Raw genomic sequence first — 27,963 nt, 5'->3', positions numbered from 1 at the left:
CTTCATAAATTTACAAAGTATGCTTTATTATACACATTTTATGTAACAAAAATACCTACTGTAACAATTTTTTCATTACACAAATTATTCTCCAAGAACATAATTTTCACAAGAAACATCCAATGGCAAATGAGTAGCATCCCATGTTGCTTCTATACTACCAGTCTATGACAGTTTATCAACATAAATAACGAACCAATCACATCAACAGCCAATTCTTCCATCCTTCATAAGAAAACAGTTGTCCTGTATCAATCAAATCCCTATGACACCTATACCCCGCCCTACTTGAGTGGCTTCAAGCGCTGCCTTATCTCTTCTGGTGAAGGCTCCACCCCTGTCACCATCCTCATGTACCGGCTGTGCTCCTGGTTCCTCTCTTTGTGTTTCAGAGCCAAGTATCTGACAGTGGACGGCAGCTTTAACTTTGCTAGAGGGTCGACAAACTTCTTTAGAGGAATCTAAAAAATGATGGGTGGCAAAATATCACTTATTACACCAAGGATATAAAAAAAAAATCTTCAAATTCAAATATGAATTTAATGAATTAGGAGCCTGAAGAAATTCCTGTGTTCCTAACCAAACAAGTGAACAGTATTAGTCTTACATCATTAATAATAGGTAGAGTCGATCTTTTTCACTCCTATTTAAAGTCTCATATTGATAATATCAAACATCTTAACATTAACATTAAATTTGCTACTGAAGATCTAATACAGCTAGTTATAATTTGTTGGCTATTAAATGTCTACTAATTATCACAACAACAAAAAATGTCAAAAACAATCAGATGTAAATAAAATAAAGTCCTTTGCTTAATTAGCCACATACTGTGGGGTTGGACAGAACGAGCATATCACTGGCTTGGGCTATCATAAACAACACGACAATCCATTCCTTACCCTCCCATCTTTGTAGTACAAGTTATCAAACTCAAAGCTGTCATCTTTGATGGGGTCTGGCCTTGTCTGTCCATCACTAGGTCTGGCTACAGGAATGGGCAGGTTCTCCAGCTCTGGCCTATACTCCACCACATTTAAACGCATCCGGTCGGCCAGCTGTTGGTGAGTCTCCTAAAATGTAAAGTTCTTTATTCAGGTGTTGGTCTGCACCATGTATTGGGGTCTAAACTTAAAATTTACCACAGGGGTCATATAAAAATAGCATTAAACTTTTTTAACATCTAAATGGTTACAAGTCCCACAATCTAAGGTTAATTACAAATTATTTTTGTTTTAAATATGTATTTATTAAAACACACAAATAATGTTTAAACACTTAAATACTAAATAAACATAAAATGTTTTCTAGACATGGAAATCAACTATAACATGCACTAAAATTGAACACTTTTGTCACCTAATCTATAATAACATGCACTAAATAGGAGCACTATTCTCACTTGTTCCATGATAACATACTCTAGAATGAAGCATTATTCTCACCTGCTCCATGAGACCTCTGAAGAAGGCTTTAGTTAGATTCTGAATGTTACCAGTCCTGCCTTCAGTTTTAGCATAGAGGTCCTTAATCCCAATGACTTCACACATTGTCTTGATCACACGATGGCAGATCAGGCCATAGCCTTAGAAAAAAGCACATCATTTGCATTTTAGAAAAAAAACTATCTCACCCTTTATTGAGTGGTAAAGAATGATCTTTTATCAACGTACATTGTTAACTTAATTTAAGCTACATTACTCTATTATTTAAGACAGTGAAAACAAAGATTAAACAATGTATACATGTAAGCTTTCTTGCAAGTGAAAGGAACATGACCCTAATTAAAAGGCAAAAAAACATGATCCTAATTAAAAGGCAAGTTGTAAATAGACTGTACCTTCAGGTCTTTTCTGAACAAAAATTGTTGTTTTTCCCTCCGTTACAGCAAAGTCATGAAATACTGGGGGAAAAAACGTTTCAACAAACTCAACTTTGGTGTGGAAATACATTTAAAGGAAAACTAAAACTTTTATTTTTGAACATACTAACCAGTATGATTGTTAAATCTTTCAAAATACTGCAGACGTTGAGCTGCCATATTCTTGGCCTGAAAACATTTTTAAAAAGAAACTATTATTTTTTTTTTTTTAAAATAGATAAACACAATGCTTTAAAAAACAAAAGCAAGTTGTTTACTCATACAGTAAACTAAATTCAAACCTTTCTCAAAGCTCCTTTCCCAGTTGGTGCTTTTGCCAATGCAAAACCTGCAAATGATTAGAATGTTAATTTAACATGTGTAATAACTTCAACATCACAAGTTTACAGTTACAGAATTTGAACATTTGCTTTTAAAAAAATACTCTGTCCTCTCTCACTAGAGAGTGAACTAAAGGCTTACCAGCAAGACCAGCACCATTTCCTGTGACTACTAGAGCACTTATTCTGGATTTTCTGCCATGATTTCCTGTCATGTGAGCAACCATTTTGTACTGTAATGGTAAATAGTTTTCAATTGCAAGTCAGTGACATGTATTAGAAAACAGGTAACAAGAAGTTCAAGTAGAGTAGATCTACAATTCTCTGATAACAGAAAATTAAACTCTTGTATACAAAAACAAGCATTATTGCATTTAAACCAATGTCTTTCTTTTTGGTTATTTTAAAAGTTATTTGTGTATTTAAATAAAAGGTTTTGTACATTTTGAAAATAATTGAAGAAAGGAATCAGATAGTGCTTACTTCTATAACTTTGGTGTCAAAACCAGTAAATTCATCTGAAATGATAGAATTATTAGAGAAAATGTTCAATTGTCTTTTTTTGTTTAAATTAAAACAAAATCCAAAAACCAAATAAAAACATGGTTTCATCCTTTTTTTTAAATATGAAACACAATCTGCATATTTATGAGCTGAATCACTTACAATCATTAATAGGATCCGGAGGACCTATGCTAGTTCCAGGAAATTTCCTACCACTGTAGCCTCTCTGTGAATAATAGCCAGCAATATTTATTGAAAAGTTTAATATGCTATCAAAATAGGTAACTTATTCTACGATGTCTGAACTGGTACGTTTTACATCAACTATTGATTTAACACAAAGGTTAACTGAAAATTTCTATCACAGGTTCAATTTCATTTCTACCCCAATAATAAATTACAGGATGTTAAAAAGAATGTAGTAGATTCTGACATTGACTAATCAACTAGGGGCAAAACTATTCAAAGCACTAAAAAAAATAATGAAATGAATAAGTCAATAATGCACCTGCAGTGCTGGAACTTTCAACCTTTTATGTTTTAGTATTGGTGCTGTCTGTGTTTCTACAGCTTCTTGCTTCTCTGGCGTGTGGACTTTCAAAATTTGTTTGCCCATAATAGCTGGACCAGTAAGGCCAGGGAACACCATACCAGACTTGCCTTGAAAAACAGCAAATTATTATATCACAAATATAATTAAGTTAAATCACAAATATAATAGAAATTAGATTTTACTTCAAACTTTGGAATAGCTAGACTGAAGTGGATAAAAAAATTGTAACTGTTTTAGTTTTGAGCAAATTAAACTTATAATATGTGCCCTAAACTAGTATTTAAATGTAGCAATAACAAAATACTAATATTACTTAAAAACAATAGTAATTATAAATTTATTTGGTATTTTTTAAAATAAAAGTTATGTTTTTGCTATTGTAGCAAATCCATACTTAACCTTGATCACAATCTTTATCGTTTGGTTAATTTTTTTGATGAACCATTTAAATTTACTTTAAGCGTACTGCATCAGGACTATTTTATGCTTTTAACAATGGATCTTACCAACTCCAATTCGCTGACCCCTATTGAGATCAACTTTTCTTTTGACATTTCGAGCACGGCCTCGTTTTCTTCCAGCATTGCTAACACTAGTAACACCCAACCATAATTGATCTGCGGACACTGTTGGAAGGAAGGATAAAACAGTCAATAGTGAATTTAATAAACAACAATAAGAAAGAATATACCTTTTATTAACTTAACTTAAACTGACCTGATTTTACAAAACTGGTGTAACTTCTGCTAATCAATAGACAGGAAACAGAAGGTTTGAACAAACTGACACATTTTTCTGAAATAAAATGTAAGTAGGCCTATAATTTTTTAATACATAAATATTATTACTGGTCTTTAAGCTATAGGCCTAATGTTATTGTAACAATGCAAAATTTGTCTTCTTCTTCTTCTTAGTCCTCTTTGCTCCTTATGGAGCATAGGGCCTCCACCATTTCCTTCCATTTCTTCCTATCCTCGGCTATTAATTTTGACATCTCCCAAGACATCCCTATTGGCTTCAGTTCTTCAAGAAGACTCCGCCTCCAGGTCTGTCTTGGGCGCCCTCTCTTCCGCTTTCCCTGGGGGTTCCACTCAAGCGCTTGGCGTGTAACATTGGTGTGAGCCTTTCGCAGTGTGTGACCCACCCAGCGCCACTTCCTCCTTCTTATTTGCACACCTATAGGCTCCTGCCTAGCTTTCCTCCATAGTTCCTCCATAGTTCCAAGTTCGGCACTTTGTCCTGCCATCTCAGTTTCAGTATCTGTCTAAGGCATCTATTCATGAAGGTCTGTATCTTTGCTGTGCTTGCCTTGGAGACTCTCCATGTCTCTAGTACTCTAGAGTAGCTAGACTGAAGACTTTGACACTGGAAAAATAGATTCTAGATCTAGATCTAGATCTAGAATCGAGACTAGCCAAACCGTGAAGCTCCAAAATGTAAAAAAACAAAACCGTCATCATTCATAATTCATAATCATCCATACCACACCAATTATATTATTATGTCATAATCGAGCAATGAAAATTTTCTTAAATTCTAAAACTTTAAAAACTAATATCGTATTTGCCTTTTGCAAAGGTGTTTATAATACATTTGGATTTCAATGTGACCGCACGAATAAGGTAGGACGTCGCCATTTTGTTCGGCAACTAATTTCAGAACGATTCTATTGGATAATACATGAAACATTAAAAAATACTCCACGTGTTGATGAAAAGTCGAAACGAAAAAAAACAATGGATCTAGGCCTAAGTAAACTTCACAGTACACTAGGCCTAGCCCCTAGATCTAGATCTACCAGCCAATCCAATACTATTCTCGCGCACTATACAGTGGCCCACTGGAAGGCCTAGATCTAAAAATAGTGGTAAATACAAAAATAGTTTAGTTTTTAGTTTAGTTTAGTAGAGATCTAGTAAAAATCCAAATATTAAATAAAATAAATACTATTTTAAATAGTAAATAGATCTAAATGCCTACTAATTTTTTAAAATAAATTACTACTAATTAATTACTAATATGAGTAATAGTATTAGTACTATTAGTATTAGTTAGTAGTAATACTTACTTACTTAGGCCTACTTATTAATTAGTACTTATTTACTATAGGCCTAGGGCCTACTTACTTGTACTTTAAAAAAAAATTTCATAAAAAACGTTTTAATAACCAGCTTTTATGTAATGATGCACTAAAAAGTAGAAAATAAATTTTAAAATTATACACTACTATTTAAATTACTATAAAGAAAAGCGTGGGTCACTTTAGTACCTAATATTTGAGAAGAGACCCACGCTTTTCTTTATAGTAATTTAAATAGTAGTGTATAATTTATTTTCTACTTTTTAGTGCATCATTACATAAAAGCTGGTTATTAAAACGTTTTTTATGAAATTTTTTTTCAGTATTTTTTTTCAGTACTTTACATGTTTTATTTACAATAGTGTTACATGACTAAAAACCATTGCGCGTCTATTGAACGTGATGGCGCAGCTATTAAACCTGATGGCGCAGCTATTGAACGTGATGACGCATGTGGTGTGGTTGGATAGACATGCCTACTAATTCGGTCCAAATTTTAATTAATTCATAAAAATTAATGAGGCATCCGATTAAGTCAAATTTAATTTCAGATTGCATTGTCTTCATGTCTTGACCCACGTGTCAAATGTGAATCGTATCCGTCAAGTAGAAGTGTCCAAAATTTCACTCCTGCGTTTCGATCTAGACTGACGACAGACTGACGACAGAGGAAGTGAGTTAAATAAAAGCTTGTAAAAATACTATTTTTTTAGTATTTATTCACTGAATAGTATTCAGTAGGCCCTGCCTATACTATACTTTATTACTAGATTCTATACTCAATACTGCCCTATCAATACTCAGTATACTGCTAATAACTATAGGAGGCCTACAATAGTAATAAATAATACTAATAATAGTAGTATAGCCCTGAAACCCTAATATAATAATTTTATTTATAATCATTTTAATTATTATTATTAGCCTATATGTAATTTTAAAATAACTTTATTATTATAATTAGGTCTCTGCACAATGGCATACACAAACATCATCAATGACTACATTGCTGGAGCTTTAGGAGGTAGGTTTACACTAACCTAGTACAGTGGCATAGCGAGGTCGGGTGGCACCCGGTGCGGCACTTAATGGTGTCACCCCTCAGAGGCGTAGCGCCCGGGGACAAACTTTCAAATGTCAATTTGTACCCCCCCCCCCCCCCCCTCAAACTTTTGATTTGCACCCCCTCGCTACCCCACTGGCCTAGTATTATAATTTATAAATCAAGTTACAAAAAATACTACAAATACGGAGTGCAATTGTTTAGAAAATAAAGTTACATATTTCCTATTTTCAAAATTATTTTTAAAATAAACTAATTTATTTTTCTTCTAATAGAAAAGTTTATAGGAAAATTTCAATTAATATTTTATTTGGTTTTACCATTACATTTAGATAATCCCATGTGTTTTTATGATAGCTCTACTGCAGTATTTTATGAGATAGATCTCCTAAAATATTGTATCAATCTCAGGTTGTGCTGGTATTACTGTAGGTCATCCATTGGACACCATAAAGGTAACTTTTGTTTTTAATTTGACTCAGACTAAAAGTATTTTTCAACTTTAGAAATTAACAATTTTTTTTTTAATTTAAAATAGATTCTGTAATAAAATTTCTTTTGAAGGTTCAAATACAGACCCAGGAATATGGAGGAAAGTACAAGAATTTATTGGACTGTATAAAAACTGTGCAGAGCCAAAGTTTGGTAATACTAAAATCTGTTTTCATTATTCCTGGGATACCTAAATGTTCATAATTCATTGTTTTTTTTTCCAAAAAAAAAAAAAAATCAGTTTAAATGGTTATTACAATTTGACAATTTTGAGGTTAAAAAATAAGCTATTGTTAAGTAATTTATGTTAAATCCCCACTGAAAATATGGTTTATGAGTTGCACGTCCTTGGGAATAGTAGGTTAGAGGTTCTTCTTATCTAATACAAGAATACAACTGATATTAAAAGCTACGGGTAAAAACCAAGAAACTATTTCTTTTTACTCTTCAGGCTAAAGGATATTTCCGTGGACTCAGTTGGCCCCTCTTTTCTTATGGATATCTCAATGCGATTTTCTTTGGATCTTATGGGATTTTACTCCAGAAATTTGGACACTCAGAAGAGACAAAGAGCAAGCCAAGATATTTAACCATTGGCCTTGCTGCAGCGCTGGCCACAGTGCCGCAGCTCATTTTCTCCTGCCCTGTGGAAGTGGTCAAGGTGATGCTCCAGTCGCAGATACCACACACACATGATGGTAAACACATTGCTAGAGTCTCATTCTTAAATACTGTTGTAGAATAAAAGGCTAATTGTCTTGTATAGTGTAGAAAAGATTTAGGTACTTTAAAATAATACTTAATTTTAGTAACATTTCTTATTAACTGTATTTGTTGAATAAATTTTGATTTTCTGCTTTATTATCAATTTGAATGTAATCCAAACCAATAATTTTTTATCGTTTCTTTAACATAAATCAGTATGAGATACATTTTTTGTTCTCTTGCAAAATTTTAGATTCATCTTTGGCCTCTGTAATATTTCTATGTACAAAATAGTGTTCTTCGAAAATAATGTTTTATGAAAAATCTTTTAGTTCCCAAGGTGCAGTTGAGCAAGTATTTTAATGGACCACTTGAAGCAGCGCGGGCTATCCTCAAAAGGTCTGGTATCCAGGGTTTTTATCGAGGCTTCTCAACCCAGTTTGTCAGGGACACCCCTGCAGCCACCATGTACATGACAGCCTACACGTTCTTCCAGTTTGAGAGCCTGCATCGCATCCCAAGTGTCCCAACTCAGCTGGTCAACTTCATCGGGGGAGGTGTTGCCGGGGTCCTCAGCTGGCTTATCATCATGCCATTTGATGTGGTCAAGAGCAAACTGCAGGCAGATGCACAGGGGCTGATGTACAGGGGATTCTGGGATTGTGCCCAGCAAGTGTATGCTAGAGATGGGGTTAAAGCATTTTTCCTTGGCCTAGTCCCCATGGCTGCTAGGGCCTTTCCAGTAAATGCTGTGACATTAATGGTTTACTCAGAAAGTTTAAAGTATTTAAAAAAGATTGAACATATAGAAGATTAAGTATAATGCATTCAAATAGTAGCTGTGATCTTAAGGTTAAAATGTTGCCTTAAAATGTCATTCTATTTTTACAGAAAAAATGGCCCAAAGTAATAATAGTTTTGTGATAAATGTATTCCTAACTTTATAATCTTACCTTACAAAAATGGCTTTTTAAAATGTATACAAGTAATGTTTTTTCTTTAACATTTTACTAACAGTTATTTCTATATTTACATGTACAAATATTGTATCAGTAATTATTTTTTCTATTATGTACTATGTATTGATGTACCAGCTATTGATGTAATTTTCCATTTTTAAATCATAATTGTAACCTTTTCTTTATTTGTCATTGGTTAAGCTGATTGCATTTTTTTCTGTGCAGTTAAATGTTAACAGTATTTTATTTAGCATTTACTTATAAATAAACTGTTACTTTTGCATTTATTGTATGACATATATCTACTAACAAATACTGGTGTTTTTTCCCCCACTAGTCGTTTTTTTTTTTTTTAATGAATTTTTTGGAAGAAAAATGCCTATACATGCTTAGCTTTCTCTGACTTGAAAAAACTTTTACATTTTGAATTCTCGTATTACATTCTAGTCTACATCTATTTTGATTCCAACTATCAGCTGTTGTTAGTTTACATCAAAAACTTTAAAAATGAAACTCAAAACAGGGTAGTTGAAAATATGAGTCATGGCAACACCCAGCCCAAAACTAGGCAAGAAGCATTTTGTGTTGCTAATGCTAAAAGGAAAAAAGTACATTGTAAATTAATAAATCAGATCTATTAATTTTACTTCTGTAAACATCGTATTGTGAAATGTGTGGGTTTTGCTAAGTTTCAATATTATATTACTTTAATTTAAAACAAAATAAAAACCTAATTAGAAATGATAAAGGCTTATGCTTTTGTAGGTTTATACACTATATAGCCTATATTTTAGTGTATGTTGTGTGATTTATGCAAGTATTTGAGTGGTCAGTTATAATTTTCTTTCTTATAACTCAGGTGTTATGTGTAACCACACTTTTATGTGAAATAAATTGTTGTTATATACATGATAAAATATTAAAATGTTATATTCACTACGCTAACTAATTAAGGCAATATTCCTAACATTATATTTACATTACTACACCATGTTATTTAAAATAGCAATTATGTAATACTTCTCTAGTCCAATATAATTTTCTAAGACCTAATTTACCCTCTTTGTTATATAATTATATTTTATATAATCTAAATTTATATTTAATATAATCTAATCAACACTTAACTTAGTATTACTATGCTTAATTATGTTACTGAATCCTATGTAATGCTACAATGTTTACAATTTATATTTGGCTATTGAAAATTCTCTGATGAAATGTGCATTTGTTCTCTCTTCATTCTTGAAATCAAAGTTTTTCAAAGAACCTCCTATCTGATCAGCAGGCAGTTATGGTCTTCTTTCATAACATAAACAACACATTTAAAGTAAAACATTACATGACTCTTATACAACTAAGTAATCTTTTTTGTTCTCATTTTATTCTGTAAGCTACGTGATACAATTTTCACAACAACAAAACTGAAAAATCAAAAATGTTTTACAACAGGCTCTTTTTACCAGTAAAGCCTATATGTGTATGTACACTAATTATATTTTATTATTTTACAATAGCATTTAAAGCTCTACAAAAATAAGTCATTTGTGCAAAGCAATATTTTTTACATTTGTATTTAGTTTCTAATCATGACAGTCATTTTTTTTGTTAACCACCATAATTTTGGCTTTAAATTTTACACTATGTGAAAATACAAGTTTAGCAATACCTCACTATACATGTAACATAAGTGATTTGAATACTCAGTCCAGGAGAAGTTAAGTTTTTTGCACTTTCAATGTTATTTCGATTGAAAATAAAATTACTATTTTTAAGTTACTTACTTTTATAGTATAAATGTTTTTTAGCTTATTCCATCCTATTAAACTCAGTTTATTCAAAGCAAACCAATTTTATTTAATGACATAGCAAAATGAAAACATGTATCCTTGCAGGTATTTTGAAATTAATAAACTTTTACATTGGTCGTTTGTTGTTGTTTTTTGTACATGAATGTATTTTGTTTTACAAACATAATTTGATAAAGTTAGCATGCAGTCAGAACATTCTTACTTCTAAAAATAAACATTTAAAATGACTACATTTAACAAGGGTGAGTAAAAGTTACTTTTACAAACAAGAATAACATTTAGTTGACATATTAAATGACAAAAACCAAAATAAAGTACTGGTAACATACAATTTTTTTTTCACTAAAGCTCCGTAAAAGAACATGCTTCTTCAGGTGTTATTTAGGTTTTTGTCCGGAGCTTTTTAAAGTAAAGAGACATTTATTTATTATTTCTCCTTAAATAATCCTAAGGGATTGACGTTACATTTTCATAACCACCGTAATTCAAATTTTTAAACTGAACTACCCATTCTCTATCCATTTTTTTTTAAAAACAGCTTTTGTTTAATTGAAAATAATCAGGCTGCCAACCATCAACGTATGCTTTAAAAATTTATAGATTCTAAAATGTTTATCCATAAAAATAAATTTACATTCAAGAAACTGCAAATGTTATATGCTGTTATCATTCTTATTTTTTTGTACCTAAAGGATGGGAAGCACAAACATAAAATCTTGAATACTGGTTTTATTTTCATTTTTTTAGTGTGCATTTGCTCAACAATTTTAACAAATATTGTCTTTAATGAACTTGTCTTTGGCTGCTAATCTGTGTTTATCTGCTTTTTAATTTGCCATACATCTGTGAATTCTTTGTAAGTCGTAATATGTTAACAAGCTTAGAAAGTTGAAAATCAACAGTGTTTTTCATAATTTCAAAAACTTGTTTTAATTAATATCATTTTTAAAAGTTGGTATTAAACCAAGTAATTAACCATATAAAGCTTAATACTGTTAGATGTACTAAAGCGTTGTCAAGCTTTGTGCTGTACTGTTATATAGTCAAGTTGTGTACTATATTGTTATATAGTCAAGTTGTGTGCTGTACTGTTATATTGTCAAGTTTTGTGTTGTACTATTATATAATGGTGCTGTGTGCTGTACTGTTATATAGTAATGTTGTGTGCTGTACTGTTATATAGTCAAGTTGTACTGAGGACTAAGTCATTTTGTTCCTTTTTCATAACATCATACTAATGGGATTATTGCTATATAGATAACAAAAAAAATGTATTGTTTTATATTTAGGAATAATGCGATTTAAATACCGTTCCAACTATTATTTTAATGCTACACATGGGAAAGCCTCTCAAATTGCCATCTAAAAAAATTTAGCTAAACAAAACATAAAATTGTACAGTTTTCCATTTCCATGTGTTTTCAGTGTTTGTTTCAATTAGCTTAACTTTTAAACATATCTCAACCATTGTCCTGGCCGTACCACACAGTCCAGTAAGGTGTAGGAACTTGTGGATGCTTCAAAAAGAGCCGGTCAACACAAACGAGATGCTCTCTGGCGCCATCAAGGGCAGGTAATAGAGTCTCCAGATGCCTCCAGACACAACCACTGAAACAAAGTGTGTGTACACTTGGTTAGGTTTTGGTTTGGTGTGACTAAGTGGATAATTATGTGAGGCCTTTGTGTGTCACAATTCTGTGAGGTCTGTGTGTAAACAGTTATGTGAGGACTTTGTGTGTCACAATTCTGTGAGGTCTGTGTGTAAACAGTTATGTAAGGTCTGTGTGTGTACAGTTATGTGAGGACTTTGAGTGTATGAAACTCTTTATATGCTGAATATTGTGTGAGTACACTATTGATTTCAAGGAATGTCTTTAGTGTTCAATTCAAAACCAACTGCGCGAATAGCATTCTTCTTTAACATTCTTTTTTGAACGGTCTTGCGACCCTCACCCTAGTACCCCCCCCCCCCCCCCCCCCCCTCCCCAAGTGATTTGATAAAACCCACCAGAGCGAAAGCCTGACTAAAACATTGAATAGCAATGGGGTGGTTAACATTTGTGGGTATGGGGGGGGGGGGGCTAAACAGGCTACTAGTACTGCCAGTAGTACAGTACTGCTACTTACGTATTTCTCCCTCGCGAAGGAGTTCTTCAAATTTAGAGCAGAGATCGTCACAAGGTTTCCATGACTCAACCTTGACCCGGCTCTGACCTTTCACCTGAATATAGAGCATCATCGAGTCGGAGATGTTGATCTGGTAGTGACGATTAAAATAATTTAATTAATAAAATTTAATGAGACGATGCCTGGTTGACAACATTTAAACTTTGACTGATGTTACAAAATATCAGTGAGCCGACAGTAAGATCAGTACAGTACCGCTATACTCAGTGATTCTTCCACACATTTTTCTCCGGGGGAGGGAGGAGAACTTACAATTTTCGGGGGGGGGGGGGGGCGGACACTGTTAAAAGTATATATTTTCTATATAAGTTCCATTTCGTTCGGGGGTGGGGGCGGTAGACTTTCTTCAGACCCCCCCCCCCCCCCCGGAGAGATGCCTGGAAGAAACGCTGGTTATACTGCGGCTGTACAGATGATGATATTATTTATAGAACCATCATTGATTTATTACTGCTAGAACTTAACCACGGTTTAAAATGCAAGATCCGCAAACGGAAAAATGCGCTACGGAAAACTGCGTAAAAAAAAATGTGCGCAGAGGAATTTATTTTCTCAATATAGATCATTCATAGATATTAGCAAAGACAGTGTACACAGTAGCATAATTAAACATTTTTTCCAACGAACTACGACAAAATTAAAGTTTATTAGAAACATAACGAAGGCATTTTTTTTTATTATGTTGTTATGTAAGGGGACAACCCACAGCCCACAAAGACATATAAATATATTAAATAGTAAGGGGGCACCCCGCAACCCACAGCAAACATGAAAGGAATCTTACATATGTAAGGGGGGGGGGGGCAAACCCACAAGAAACATTAAAAAACATAGAAGGAATCGGATGTAAAGGGGGGGGGGGGCAACAAGAAACATTTTTTTAAACATTACAGGAATCGAATACTTGTAGAAGAGACAACCGGACAAGCCATTAAAACTCAAGCTTACGTTTTTGTAAATCTTCCCACTGTAGTTGGCGGAGACTGACAGCCAGTTGTAGGCGTCGATGTAGACGGTGTCCTGTGGCACGAAGTAGGGGCGCTGATACAGGGACCGGAAGGCTTTAGCGGCGTAGTAGTTGCAGTTGATCCTAGGGGGAACCCAACGGAATGACAATAAATTTCATTACGCTTCAGTATCTATGGTCAATTCTGCTGCTAGAGTTCGTTATCTGGCGTGTTTATGAATTTCTCGTTGAATGTAAAGAGGACTTTCTTATAACAATGAGGTTAAATATACAATTATTACTGATAAAAAAAAGGTGATTAGCACAAACCAATGAGCGAAGAATTTGTCCAGTTTCCCAGCAGAGATCATGGCGAGAGTGTCCAGATGGTCCAATTTTCTCAGGTTGCTAAGGTAACCACAGCTATCGTATTTGTTCAGCACGGGATTATTGTTATAGGCCTAGTGGCGAAATACAAGGTTACAAAACTTGTAAAATTAGGGATGGTTGTTGTAGGTTTAGTGGCGAAATACAATGTTACAAAACTTGTAAAATTAGGGATGATTATTGTAGGCCTAGGGACGAAATACAAAGTTACAAAACTTGTAAAATTAGGGATGGTTGTTGTAGGCCTAGTGGCGAAATACAATGTTACAAAACTTGTAAATTAGGGATGATTGTTGTAGGCCTAGTGACGAAACAAAAGGTTACAGAATGTCAGAAACAGCCTTGTGATGTAACTTTATTGATGTAACAAATGATTGATCTGAAGATCTTTAGCAGCACATGAACTACACAAGTCAACACCTGTGTCGAGCTCAGATAGCTGTCATTACATGGACTGCGTGCATTAGATAATGTTACGAATAAGAACTGTCATTTGTCATCGCGAAATACTTGTCATTAGTCTGTCATTTGACACAATGAATAATTAATTCATGTATCTTAAAGACAATTATTCATGAAGGTATCTAACGACAACTATAAATTGATTTCCTAATTCCTAATGACACCTATAAACTGATATGCCCAATGACAACTATATAATGTTGTGCCTAATGACAAGTATATAATGATGTGCCTAATGAAAACTACATAATTATGTGCTTAATTACAACTACATAATGATGTGCCCAATGCCAAGAATATAATGATGTGCCTAATAACAACTCTTTAATGATGTGCCAATGACAACCGTATAATGATATGTCTAATGACAACTATAAATTGGTGAAGGTCTTTAAGTTCCATTCCTGCAAATGGATTGTATAAAAGGTTGCTGGAAACCTTAAATAGATGAACCTTTGTCAAATCTCAAGAACACATTAACGAGGCTAGTCCGTGTTTTAATCGTGTGGGGTAACCCCATTTGTAAAAATGGGAGATAACTTGTTCTATATAATTAGGGGAGGGAAGTCAAGCAAGGGAGGTTTTAAAAACATCGTAGTCACTTTTTTTAATATATAGGATTAAATGCAGGTTGCCCCATGTGTATAATTTCATAACATAACGACATCTTTTCGTAAAGTTTCACCTCTGCTATCTGACCAATCGACAGGTTTTTCTTTGACGTTGCCCAGTCCTTGGTCCCGTCAGTAACAATGACGGGGATGTCCCTCCTAACGTAGTCGTCCATCACACGGTCGGCAGTTGCATTTTTTATTCTGGCCACCCGGTCTATCGACTCGCAGACCTGCCACAAAAACAAAAGTAAAACTGACCTTGAAGAAACGAAACGAAATTAGAGATCAGCGTAAGATATCCTTATTTGCGTGAGCTAAAGATAGATTTTTTTTTATTCATAGGAATAAATGGACACAAGGGGAGGAAATTTTCAGGCTTGCGACAAATCAGGCAGTTACGTGCCCTGTGTAAGTGGCGAGGGCCAAGTAAATATCACTTAAGTTTACAGGAATAGAAAATAATTACAGCTTTAAAATCATTACCCCATTGTCGTGGTAGGTATTGATTTGAAAGAGAAGATTGTGTGTGATAACTCTCTTATAGAGATCGATGTCTCGCTAGAATAGTTTCAAGAAGCTGTGGTAGAGATGGACTACGACGGGGAGGTGCTAGGCAAGGTGGGGGGGGGGGGGCTAGGTGAAAGTGGGTGTAGACTAAAGGAGGGACTAGACAATAGATGAAGTAAAAAGGAGACTAGGCACAAGGAGTAGGACGGGAGGCTGAGCATAGGAGTAGGAGATGGGGGGGGGGGTCTAGGCACTAGGTATAGGAGGGGGGGGCTGAATATAGGAGTAGGAGATGGGGGAATCTAGGCACTGGGTATAGGGGGGGGGGCTGAATATAGGAGTAGGAGATGGGGGAATCTAGGCACTAGGTATAGGGGGGGGGGCTGAATATAGGAGTAGGAGATGGGGGATCTAGGCACTAGGTATAGGGGGGGGGCTGAATATAGGAGTAGGAGATGGGGGATCTAGGCACTAGGTATAGGGGGGGGGGGCTGAATATAGGAGTAGGAGATGGGGGATCTAGGCACTAGGTATAGGGGGGGGGGGGCTGAATATAGGAGTAGGAGATGGGGGATCTAGGCACTAGGTATAGGGGGGGGCTGAATAAAGGAGTATAAGATGGGGGATCTAGGCACTAGGTATAGGGGGGGGGGGGCTGAATATAGGAGTAGGAGATGGGGGATCTAGGCACTAGGTATAGGAGTAGGGGACTGAGTACAGAGGAGAATACGCACTGGGTAAGAGAGGGGGAAATAGAGTCTAAGTAACGGATGAACTAAGCAAAGTGTGGGTGTGTGTGGAGGGGGGGGGGGCTAAACACTAAATGAGGGCCTAGACACTAGGTAATGTAAAGTTATGGCGCTATGTAAAGGGGTAATGAGGGGAGGGGGTGGGGTGATAATAGGTAAAGAAGTGTCTAGGCACTATGTGAGATGGGGTTACTAAGGGCTAGTTAGAGAAAGAACTAGCTAAAGATGTTTATAGTTTTCTTTCAATTCGTGTTAAGAGATATAAGAAATATGTTTTCATCATTCTGATGAGATTTCACTTTCTGATTTTAAAATACCTTTTAAAGACAAATCTGGGTTTACTGAAAACATCAGATAATTTCAACATACTTCAGACCTCAAACATCTGTTTAAACCAATAATTGAATACCAAAATAGAAATAGGCAGTGGGCAGCAATCGTTACTCAATATTTAAAACTAAGTACAGATTGCTTTTCTCACAAGTAAGATTTCCTGGATCACAGGAGAATATTTTTTCTTTTATAATTACACAATAGATAATTTTAGTGCGGTATTAATCTTTTTTATTTTATTTTAAAGAGAAAACATTGAATTAATTCCTAAAGTATTTTCTCTGGTTGTATTCTTTGTCTCTAACCCAGGCTTCCTTGTGATTCGTGGTTCCTTCATTCATATCTCACAGAGAATCTTACCTCGCACTTGGAGGGGTCAAGGTCGTCGTTGCTGACGTGTAGGGGGTTAATCACCAAGCAGTCAGACGTCCAGTCCCATAGTGGTAAAACCTGACACACAAAAACACTTTTGGGTATTAAACTGTCATATGAATGTTGTATCATGTAGTTTATTCAGTTTGATTATGGCACTCACATCGTTTGAAATTTCCGGAGGTTGGGGTCACGGTGGGGCGGCGACTCAGGTTAAATTACACATTTTATTTATAAATTATATATTTTTCTATTTCGTCGGGGAGGGGGGTGCCCAAAGTAGATACAGGTAGTTATGTCAGCAGTTGGATACAGGCACTTAACAGTATTTTTCCAGACTTTTTTCTCCGGGGGGGGGGGGGGTAGGGCACTTGAAATTTTCGGGGGGGGGTATGGGGGCGGACTAAAATTTTCGGGTTTCCGGGGGCGGACACTGTTAAAAAATATATTTCCTATATAAATTCCATTTCGTTTGGGAGGGGGGGGGGGGTGCGGAAGAAACTCTGGTACTTATGTAAGAACTTAGATACAGCTAGTTATGTAAGCCATTAGGTACAGGTAGTGCCTGCAACTACTATACACTCCATACCGAGCCCCTTTAGGCTTTTCTCTGGGTGGGATATGCCTCCAACCCCCGAACACATTCACCTGACTCCATTGATATTTGTGGCTAGGAGTTTCCATTTTTCGAGATAGTTACATCATGGATTTCTTTTTGATTAAAGGGTAAAATGAATTGATTTTTAACTGGTTAAAAGATGAACTAGAAAAAAAAACCGACAAGTTAGACCTGTGGTTAATGGGGGATGGGGTATTTAGATCTACCTTTCCGTCTTGAAATCCAATGCTAAAAAGATTTTTTTGTACATAAGTGTGGCTAATTATCGGTGTTATCAGCAGAAATCAATGTTGCGTGCGTCTATGTCTTCGGATTTCTATGGCCAAAGTGTATGTTGTTTGTATGTATTGATTTATCAACAGGGAGGCTGAGCGTTGAATCGGGGGTGAGGAAGGGGTGTAATGGGTGAGTGTACGTTAATTCTAAAATATTTTTTGTTGTTAGAAATCTTTGTTTTGATGAATGACGTAGATGGAAGAAATGTGGTTAGGAAGAGAATCTTTTTTTTTTTTTTTAATGTAAGCCATCTTTCTGTGAAGTGCGCAGCTCTTGATGGTCTAGTTAGCCTCCTATACAATTAGTCTTGTTATTGTCGGTGGGCCTCCCAGGAAGAACAAATCGAATGTCTGAGCGCTTTGCTTGCCTTTTCTCTTCGCATAATTTTTTTTTACCAAAAATGTATAGCTATTTATAAAACTTAAACCGATTAGTCAAACCATTGTGATACTACTAAAGCAAGTAGGACTATGTCATTATTAAACTAGACATCCGGGGACCAGTGTTTCTTCCAGACTCTTTCTCCGGGCGGGGGGACTTTTTCGAGGGGGCGGACTAAATTCCATTTCGTTCGTCGGGGGGGGGGGGGGTAAACTTCTTCGGCGCCCCCGGAGAGATGCCTGGGAGAAACTCAGCCGGGGACATAGCCTTTATGCTTATAGTATAAGTCTTAAAAGTATTTAATTATTTACAGCTGTGTTTGTCTGTTTAGCTTCTTCCATACACTGTGCATGACTGTGTCGCCCCCACTAGCACTAGTCCACGTCTAACTAGAGAGTTGCGCCTTCCAGCTTGGTTTAGGCCTACAGGTCATTACCCCGGGTAATGCCCTGTTCCCATGGTGAACATTCAGTGACTTTGGCCTTGTTTGAATTCAATGCTACATCATTTAACGTCATTTATTAAGTTTTTTTCACATGAAAGAGATATAGGGGTATAGTTTTAAAAGTAAAGTCTTAAGACTTTAACTAACGAGGTATCTAAATAGAGAGTGCAGCTAACTAAGGTTTAGTCTTTAATCCCCCAAGACATCTAACACATCGCCCAAAAAACCATTCGAACTTTAGGGGCAGGTGAAGTACAGTTCACGTGTTTCGGTGACATCAGCATATGAAGGGGTGGCGTGGCCAGCACTATACCCAGTCATACGCTAACGTAAGTCAAGTACCCGTTAGAGCTGGGTAAACTCTAGCAAGACAGTCCCATATATTCAGTTAATATTTCAACAAGGCAAACATCCAGTCCATCTTTTTAATCACCGGCCATGACCTTATTTTTCCTAAAACTTTAACATCCAGTCCATCTTTTTAATCACCGGCCATGACCTTATTTTTCCTAAAACTTTAACATCCAGTCCATCTTTTTAATCACCGGACATAACCTTATTTTTCCTAAAACTTTAACATCCAGTCCATCTTTTTAATCACCGGCCACGACTTTATTTTTCCCTCAAACTTTAACACCCAGTCCTACTTTTTAATCACCTGACGTTTTTCCTCAAACTTTTGACGATTGCTTCTAAATGTTAATCGAGTTTGCCGCGGAAATGTCAACTGCTTTACAATATTTAACAATCATTTCAAACTCCCAGTTGCCATCGTTATTCGAGTAAGAGAGTTAGTCAATATTTTTCTTCAGCTGCAGAGGTTTGGCAGTTTTCTACAACAACATTACGTCGTTCAAAGATTGGCGTGTCGTCGTGAGGTCGGGTGGGTTTGGTCGATGACACAGAAACATCCTCGACCAAAAGACGGCGGTCGTTCGATACATGTGGTAAGTGACTACATGACTAAACACAATAGTTTAGTTCAGTACAACCACAGGTGACGTCCTCATCAAGTATAGTGTCAAATGACGTCCATCAAGTATAGTGTCAAATGACGTCCATCAAGTAAAGTGTTAAAGGACGTCAATCAAACAGTGTCAAATGACGTCCTCATCAAGTATAGTGTCAAATGACGTCCATCAAATATAGTGTCAAATGACTTCCATCAAGTATAGTGTCAAATGACGTCCTTCAAGCATAGTGTCAAATGACGTCCATGAAGCATAGTGTCAAATGACGTCCATCAAGTATAGTGTCAAATGATGTCCTTCAAGTATAGTGTAAAATGACGTCCATCAAGTATAGTGTCAAATGACGTCCATAAAGTATAGTATTAAATGACGTCCATGAAGCATAGCGTCAAATGACGTCCATGAAGCATAGTGTCAAATGACGTCCGTAAAGCATAGTGTCAAATGACGTCCATTAAAATGGCCTCTGATTAAGCGCCTTACTCGCCACACTGGCGATGACAACAAGTTGAACATTTGCGAATTTTAAATAAAAGCGCCTTGGCTTTTAAAGTTGAAGACTTTTTGACAAATAAATCGCAGTGCATAGTAGTTGTTTTTTTTTTTTATCTTTGAAAGCTTTCAGAGTGTGATGAAAATTTCGAAAACAGAACATTCAATAGTAAATTATACGGTACTAAAAAAAAGTATCATAATATTATGTAAACCTGCGCAGAGGAAATATATTTCAAAAGGATTGAGGAGAACCATAGTTGTAACGCCGAGAGCTATTCTCACAATAAATGGTATATGCTTCTACTGATAAATCTTTCTCTAACCCTGAGGGGTCATCGATTAGAAACATACTAAAGACGTACGTACCATGGTTGTAGAGGGGGGGGGGGGGGGGTCGGTGCCATGCAGGGATCTACACTTAAGTTCATTGATGTCTCTTGACATTTACACGAACCTTTTTTTCCTTTAATGTTAACCCGATGTTTACTTTCGTTTTGCTCGTATCGACGTAAACAACAACTGCGAGACTGGGTGGTACTAGCTGGGGGTGTATCGATGTCGGTGATGATATGTTTCTGTAGGCCTGCTCTTGCTATAGAGAGGTTGCACACACGTGACCAAAACCACGTGATGTTTCATCCGCCGCCATGTTGACCGCCATGTTGATGCCCCATCGCCGGCCTTAACAACCGGCTAGGCAGTGGAGTCTTCAGTACAGTTTTGTGTTAGACTAGTTCCAGAATGTGTTCAGCTTATGTTAAAAGCCTCGCACCTACCGAGCAAGAACAATACATTTAAAAAAATTGAACTTTTATGCATTGAAGATCCGTATCTTCTTAGTGATCAGCGTCAACTTGTAGAGTAGATGATTTCTGTATTTGGCCAAAAATTGAAAACATGGACATAGTGAACTATTTAGTGGAGTATTTAGTCTTTTCGACCAACAAAGTGACACAGGAACAGATGAGAAACTATAAAAGCATGAAGTCATATGTATACTTTACGGATGGGCTTGTGTCCCAAATAAAATGCAGAGAATTTGGAAGCAAAGTCGTCGTTGTTGCCAAAGTAAGTCAATTCTATTCTATACTCACATACTGAATCTATACTAATACTATATAGATCTAGTGTATATAGTCTAGATCTAAATCTAATAGACTAAATATTATGTCTTATGATGTTTACCTAAATATTTAAATGACTTAGGGGTAAGCAGGGTATAAGTATAAGGCAGGTATCCCACTTTTTAAGACCTGTCCATTTTTCTGGATTTTACTAATCCAATATTAATAATATTGATGATTGTTCTAAACCATTCTCACATAAAATAAACACTAATTTTACATTAAATTTGGTGACTTGTTCTGCTCAGTGGTAGTTGATGGCAACATTTGGTATGGGTTTACCATGCTTAAAACCATGACGGTAAACCCATGATGAGCCCATTCATAAAATAAAAAAATCAAATAGAAAATTAGTACCACTATAAGGTACCAAACTTTTTAGGACCTGTACATTTTTGTTGATTCTAATAATCCAATGTTTTCTAGCTTGAATTATTTTTCCTTTTAATCATCTGCAACAGTTTGATTTGTGTTTATGTTATAGCCTCAATTTGTTAATTAATACTTGTCTTATTTTGCAGGTCAAGCATTCACTGCTGTGGACAAGTGTGTGATTGAGATAAAGTGTCCTTCATGCACTAAGGAGAAATTGTTGAGTGACATATCCAATAAGGAGGCCAAAAAGCTTGGTCTGGGACCAAATAAACAATTAAGTTGCACACACCGCTACTACTATCAAATCCAGACCCAAATGGCAGCTACCAAGTCTTCATATGCTGATTTTGTCACATGGACAACAAAAGATGTTCACATAGAAAGAATTTGTTTTGACAGTAATTTGTGGTCAAGCATCTCTGTTAAGGCAGCAGAATTTTTTCAGAAAATTATATTGCCTGGACTCTTGGCATGCTATTATACCAATAAAAAGGCATCTGGCATTACTAAAGCTGTTGGCTTACCACTGACAAAAAGAAATAAGCCTACTCTGAATAAGTTAAAATAAAAATGAAATATGAAATGTGTTTTTATTTTTTATTAAATATTAAAATACAACCTGGTAACAATAAATTGTGCTGACAACAATAAATGGCATTTTTAAATACTCAAATTAATCAAAAGGCACAATAGCTGGACAAAGATTAATCAATGCACAACAAGTGATCACTATATCATCTATTAAAGGATTGCCCTTTTCATTTAAATAATCCAGTGGTAAAGTGTCACTTAGAATTTTGTATTTTTGTCTAACTGACCCAATAACCCTTTCTACATGAATCCGAACATTTGCAATCTTTCTTGTCTCAGCCACTTCCAAAGCTGATAGTTGTTTTTTTCCCTTTGTAAAAGCAGGAATAGCAAGCTTTGCACAATAAAGCCCAACACTATCTGCTATTGTAAATCCCCTATCAGCCAAAACTAAATCTCCAGTTGAAAGTTTGTTTAAAATGCCACAATTTTCTGTTAAATATTTATCACTAACCCTACCACCCCAAGCCTTAGATATAAAAGATATAGTACATTGTGGAGTGATGCCTATAAGAAATTTAATGGTATTGTTGTGTTTATATTGTGACCAGGTGATTGCTCTAGCAGCTAGACTTGATGGTCTGTCAATAAAAATTTCAAAACAATCAATAATAACTGCTGTGTTTGCACCAAAGGAACGCTTGAAACAATTAGGCATAGTTTTTTGTATGTCCTCCCTTTCAGGCCACACTATAAATTGTCTAAGGTTGTGAGCCATATGGCGAACCCATTTCTCAAAAATTCTGCTGGCTGTTGACAGTGAAATTTTAAATCTATATGACAGATCTTGCAGTGGCAGACTAAGCCTTAATTTCATCAATGTTAGCACAAATTCCTGAAACTTGGTGAGACAATTATTGTGGTTATGATTTATAGTGCCACTACTGCTATTGAAAATAAGCATCAGTACACCATAAGAATGAATACCTGTGTAGAATTTGACTTTATCATCGTCATTAATGAAAGACTCTGGGGTAAGCTCAAAGCATAATACTTTTTCACGAAGCAAATAATTCTCACACCTTAACTGTTGCATCTCAAAAAAAAGAGAATCTATATTGACACCAATGCTGCTAGTGATAGTTTTTGTGCTATCCTTTGCATATTGATGACTAATAGCCAATTGGGAAGTGTAATCTCGAGGGGGGCGGGGTGCAAATCGAAAGTTTGAGGGGGGGGTGCAAATCAAAATCTTGAGGGGGGGTGCAAATCGAAAAGTTTGTCCCCGGGCGCCGGGAAGGGTCGCTACGCCTCTGCTTGTATTAGACGGTGTATTACAAGCTCGGAATCGTGGAGTATGTAGGCATATAGTATCTTTAGCCTCAGACCCTTGCCCTAAACCACTTTCCCTGAGGGTTGGTTGTCTTTTTAAAAAAATGTAATTTGAAATTTCTTTGCTTTTTTTTTTAATTTATATATTTTTTTAAATTACAAACATAATTTTACACACAAAATATAAATGTATTAGTAGCGTGCCCCCCTCCCCCCGGGAAAAAAAAGTCTAGAAGAAACCCTGATGGTCTGTCGGGTGACAATTGTATGTTGACATACATAGACCCCGTATGTTGACATACGAGAAAGATCATGGATGGCCTGGCACCACTCTCCGTGTCTGCCTCTATCTACAGCTCCGTGTCTGCCTCTATCTACAGCTCCGTGTCTGCCTCTATCTACAGCTCCGTGTCTGCCTCTATCTACAGCTCCGTGTCTGCCTCTATCTACAGCTCCGTGTCTGCCTCTATCTACAGCTCCGTGTCTGCCTCTATCTACAGCTCCGTGTCTGCTTCTATCTACAGCTCCGTGTCTGCCTCTATCTACAGCTCCGTGTCTGCCTCTATCTACAGCTCCGTGTCTGCCTCTATCTACAGCTCCGTGTCTGCCTCTATCTACAGCTCCGTGTCTGCCTCTATCTACAGCTCCGTGTCTGCCTCTATCTACAGCTCCGTGTCTGCCTCTATCTACAGCTCCGTGTCTGCCTCTATCTACAGCTCCGTGTCTGCCTCTATCTACAGCTCCGTGTCTGCCTCTATCTACAGCTCCGTGTCTGCTTCTATCTACAGCTCCGTCTTACCACAATACACACAACAATTTCTATTGATTTTTTCTTATCTGGGAAATAAAAGTTCATCCTCTCCAGTTTCTTATAAAGATTTTCTTCCAGGCTTTTATGTAACAACGCCTTGCGGGTCCGCGGTTTTTTTTAAATGGATGGTGGCGATTTAGTTTTGTAGGTCATGCATATGTGTGTATTTGTGTGTGTATGCTCTATTATTTTTGTGTTTTAACCTTTTTATGTGTACAGATAGGTTTGATCAATATTTAATTTACAAGAGAGTTTAAAAAATACAGTAACATGTTGTTAGATCTCTGTGGCAGATATTTTTAACGTACTACATCCATTGAGCGAAGTACATCATGAAGATACAGAAATCTGACACAGAGTTTGTGTTTTTTAGGCTACACGGAACTGCAGAAATCTGATACAAAGTGTGTTTTTTGAGCGAGCTATAGATCTAATATGTGGATACAGAAGTCTCAAAGTTTGTGTTTTTAAACGAGCTACACGGAACTGCAGAAATCTCAAAGTTTGTGCTTATTCGGCAAGCAACATGGAACTGCAGAAATCTGATACAAAGCTGCGATGCTATTCTCACACTGGATCTGCCTTGACAAAAAAAACCAACAATTTCTCTGGTTGTAACAATTATCATTTGCTGGCTGGGCGAAAATCTCTCTCATAAGTAAACATCGATTTGGAGGACATTTTTTATTCGGGCGATAAATATACCTGGATGTTGTGCTTGATTGCTCAACTCTCTTCAAAAATTAAATTGCGTCGAAAAAGCGAAAGAACAAAATAAAGAGTAGTGTTAAAGATTAAGAATCAATCATGTATATGTGTAAAACTTGTTTTTCCTTTAGACAGCCCATGTTATTATGTTGAGAAGACCAATGTAAAATGTGACTGTTTCAGAAGATTTACTTGCTTTAGGCGACGCGTGTACAATTTGTAAATTGTATGTAAATTTTGTCTATATTTTTAAACGGCTAATGTACAATATGCTTATATTTCAGAAGAAGCCTATACTAGCAGCAAAGTTACATTCTCCGATCCTATGACCAGTATTTCTTTCAGACATTTTTCTCCGGGTGGGGCACTTGAAACTTTCGGAGGGGCACACGTAAATTTCGGGGGAGGACTGACACTGGTTAAAGTATATATTATATATATATATATATATATATATATATATATATATATATATATATATATATATATATATATATATATATATATATATATATATATATATATATATATATATTTATTTATTAATATATATATTTAAATTTCGTTCAAGGGAAGGGCCAATGTATGTGCTCCCCCCCCCCCCCCCACACACAAGACGCCTGAAAGAGACAGCCCATGATGTTATCTGTTCAGCCCATGTGTGTAGCCTACATTAACTGTGGTGCACCAACGACCCCCAGAGGTTAAAAAAAAACGATCGACTGATGTGGCCTACACACGCTACACATTGAAGGTGGACACAAAACTTGCCTACATATAACTCACCCACGCTTAAACAATACCCCAAAATAGGAGTCAAACCTTTCCTCACACCCTGACTGCGACATTGGTCGACCTGACGATCGCTAGTTAACAAATTCTGATATTTTATGTTGGCATTCTATTTTATCTGTAGAATTGGGTTAGTCCGCCCACCCCTTTGCCCTCACCCCATCTGTAGAAATGTGTCCCACTTTCTCCGATACAATTACCGATGTTAGAGTGAGCAGTTCAGCATAAAATGAGATTACCTCGTTCCCTCCTAGCGGAACTGTCAGGTATTGATCTAAGGACAGAACGCAATTATCTCTGCGATAAATTAATCTTAGAAAACTTTTTCCATTCAAACCCTGCTCATTTATTTCGATACGTATACCGACAGCGTTGATACACGGGCGTTACGTGGCGCGTAGTTGCGTATCCATAAATGGAAATTGTTTATTGGCACTGCGGGTTTCGACAGTAGCATCAGTAGGTCGGGTGTCACTCGGTGCGGACCGCACCCCATCCCCATTCTTAGGCATAGTTGGTGCTTCAGATTGCGACGTCAGCGATACAACAAACAGTTAAGAATGGACGGGATGTAAGAGAGTAGGCTTCATATAATTCTTTTTTTTTTAACATCTTAAAAATGCATTTCTCGTATCAGCTTATATCTGTTTGGTTGGATGGATGTGTGTGTTCTGATAATAGATTATTTATATAAGAGTTTGAGTTTGTCCCCGGGCGCCGACCTTAGGCGGCACCAAAATGGGTTGGAGAAATAAATTGAAAGCTTGAAGGGGGGTGCAAATCGAAAGTTTTATGAGCGGGGGGTGGTTGCAAATCGAAAGTCTGAGGGGGGGGGGGGGGGGGGGTGCAAATCAAAAGTCTGGGGGGGGGGGTGCAAATCGAAAGTTTGTCCCCTGGCGCCGGGAAGGGTCGCTACGCCTCTGTTTTTGGGTGTTCTTCCATAGTTTTAGTTCCACCAAGAACAATCTGTAGGAAACCATTTTTTTTGTTGAGTTTTCTCATTTAGATGGCTTGGTGTTCCCAGCTAACGAGCCTCATCAGAACTCGGGGATAATCGGGTTAGAAATCATTCACACTATTAACTTTTATAAAGCGTTGAATGATACATTTAATTTTTTTTCAAATGCAGAATTGTACGTTTTCAATACCCCCTCCCCCACCTCACGTGGACTACATAGACTATTTTCACATTTTCACATATTTTGAAGAAAAAAAAAAAGCTGTAAGCACCAGCCTTAGCTTTAAAATGAATCGCTCACAATCATCAGAGACACGCACACACCAAGACCAGAGGAGACCCCCCCCCCACACACACACACATACACACAAATAGCCTACGCCACACACAAACTTTTCACATGTACAAACAGACGACATACATCGCAAAATGTGTGTGTGTGTGTGTGTGGGGGGGGGGGGTTCAAGCGGTCATTTTGCTTAGAATTTGTGACTGATGAGCCCGTTATGAAGTTTCATATAATTCACTTGGCTTGTCATTGAACATATTTTAAAGTTGTTTCGTCCTAAAAACTTGCGTTGTATTTTTCGAATATTTTCTCGCTTAGGCTACATCTTTTTAAAAAAAATATTAGGCCTTGGGATTATAATATATTAATTTTATTAAAGTATGCGTGTACTTATTAGCTTATGCTAAAAAAATGAAGAGCATTTGATAAACTACGTGTTTTAAACATAGATATATAATTTAAACTTACCTAATTTAAACTTTCTACTTACCTGAATGGCTCCCTGTTTGCTGATTGCGCTGGCCAGTTTGTAGGCGGGGTCATATCTAAACAAAAATAACGTAGCTACGATCACAGTAGTTAAAGCTACGGCTCGCCTCTTCCATGCTTTACCGCTAACCCATATAACCGAGCTGATATGACTTGAACTTCGATTTAAAAACGGTTCGGCAAAGTGCTCTATTTGAGATGCGCTATATCCAGATTTTGTGCAAAACATATGGATTTTTCGTATTTCGCCGTCGATAAAGTCTAATTTTTCTTGCAAAGTCATTTTTTTCCCTAGCTCTGAATGTTTGCTGCAATCTAGAGCACCTGTGTCTGCAGTCCCTGAAGCTGATGATTTATCTTTTACTTTATTTGTGCCAGCTACAGACACGCGTCTTGACAGTAAACTTGCCATCTTCGATTGATCCGCAAACCTAGTTTTCA

The 27,963-nt window shown here is 36.4% G+C and overlaps 3 protein-coding genes across 3 annotated transcripts; 1 reads left to right on the top strand and 2 right to left on the bottom strand.

Moving 5' to 3' along the window:
- Positions 1-8: 8 nt before the first annotated feature.
- Positions 9-4,931, bottom strand: LOC131954885 (small ribosomal subunit protein uS5m). Its single transcript, XM_059318705.1, has 13 exons — positions 4,827-4,931; positions 3,977-4,054; positions 3,766-3,885; positions 3,215-3,366; positions 2,869-2,932; positions 2,686-2,720; positions 2,345-2,435; positions 2,164-2,210; positions 1,993-2,050; positions 1,841-1,903; positions 1,446-1,585; positions 903-1,073; positions 9-461 (listed from the first exon to the last, which is right to left on the bottom strand). The coding sequence occupies exons 1-13, from the start codon at positions 4,894-4,896 to the stop codon at positions 285-287; spliced, it is 1,266 nt and encodes a 421-aa protein (XP_059174688.1). The 5' UTR covers positions 4,897-4,931; the 3' UTR covers positions 9-284.
- A 128-nt stretch (positions 4,932-5,059) lies between these two features.
- LOC131954882 (solute carrier family 25 member 45) lies at positions 5,060-8,672 on the top strand. The gene is made up of 6 exons (XM_059318701.1): positions 5,060-5,126; positions 6,304-6,363; positions 6,814-6,857; positions 6,967-7,047; positions 7,346-7,592; positions 7,932-8,672. The coding sequence occupies exons 2-6, from the start codon at positions 6,315-6,317 to the stop codon at positions 8,414-8,416; spliced, it is 906 nt and encodes a 301-aa protein (XP_059174684.1). The 5' UTR covers positions 5,060-5,126; positions 6,304-6,314; the 3' UTR covers positions 8,417-8,672.
- Positions 8,673-11,512: 2,840 nt separating this feature from the next.
- On the bottom strand, positions 11,513-27,934 carry LOC131954881 (uncharacterized). Its single transcript, XM_059318700.1, has 7 exons — positions 27,524-27,934; positions 16,915-17,004; positions 15,037-15,195; positions 13,833-13,963; positions 13,505-13,646; positions 12,497-12,626; positions 11,513-11,977 (listed from the first exon to the last, which is right to left on the bottom strand). The coding sequence occupies exons 1-7, from the start codon at positions 27,932-27,934 to the stop codon at positions 11,889-11,891; spliced, it is 1,152 nt and encodes a 383-aa protein (XP_059174683.1). The 3' UTR covers positions 11,513-11,888.
- Positions 27,935-27,963: the final 29 nt, after the last annotated feature.

This window comes from Physella acuta, unplaced genomic scaffold (assembly GCF_028476545.2).
Source record: "Physella acuta isolate Inbredline_101_S28 unplaced genomic scaffold, ASM2847654v3 ptg001037l, whole genome shotgun sequence".
NCBI lineage: Eukaryota > Metazoa > Mollusca > Gastropoda > Physidae > Physella > Physella acuta.
Note: the sequence above shows the minus strand (reverse complement) of the source record. Positions and strands in the feature narration are given on the sequence as shown.

Excerpts from the sequence above, each read along its gene's own strand:
- LOC131954885 (XM_059318705.1), bottom strand. The coding sequence starts at position 4,896 with ATGGCGACGTCCTACCTTATTCGTGCGGTCACATTGAAATCCAAATGT. Across the intron at positions 3,367-3,765 it reads GGGTCAGCGAATTGGAGTTG|GCAAGTCTGGTATGGTGTTC; the intron begins GTAAGATCCATT and ends CTGTTTTTCAAG. Across the intron at positions 2,933-3,214 it reads TGAAAGTTCCAGCACTGCAG|AGAGGCTACAGTGGTAGGAA; the intron begins GTGCATTATTGA and ends TATTATTCACAG.
- LOC131954882 (XM_059318701.1), top strand. The coding sequence starts at position 6,315 with ATGGCATACACAAACATCATCAATGACTACATTGCTGGAGCTTTAGGA. Across the intron at positions 6,364-6,813 it reads CATTGCTGGAGCTTTAGGAG|GTTGTGCTGGTATTACTGTA; the intron begins GTAGGTTTACAC and ends TATCAATCTCAG. Across the intron at positions 7,048-7,345 it reads CTGTGCAGAGCCAAAGTTTG|GCTAAAGGATATTTCCGTGG; the intron begins GTAATACTAAAA and ends TTTACTCTTCAG.
- LOC131954881 (XM_059318700.1), bottom strand. The coding sequence starts at position 27,934 with ATGGCAAGTTTACTGTCAAGACGCGTGTCTGTAGCTGGCACAAATAAA. Across the intron at positions 13,964-15,036 it reads CGATTGGTCAGATAGCAGAG|GCCTATAACAATAATCCCGT; the intron begins GTGAAACTTTAC and ends TTTCGCCACTAG. Across the intron at positions 12,627-13,504 it reads GTGGGAAGATTTACAAAAAC|ATCAACATCTCCGACTCGAT; the intron begins GTAAGCTTGAGT and ends CGTCACTACCAG.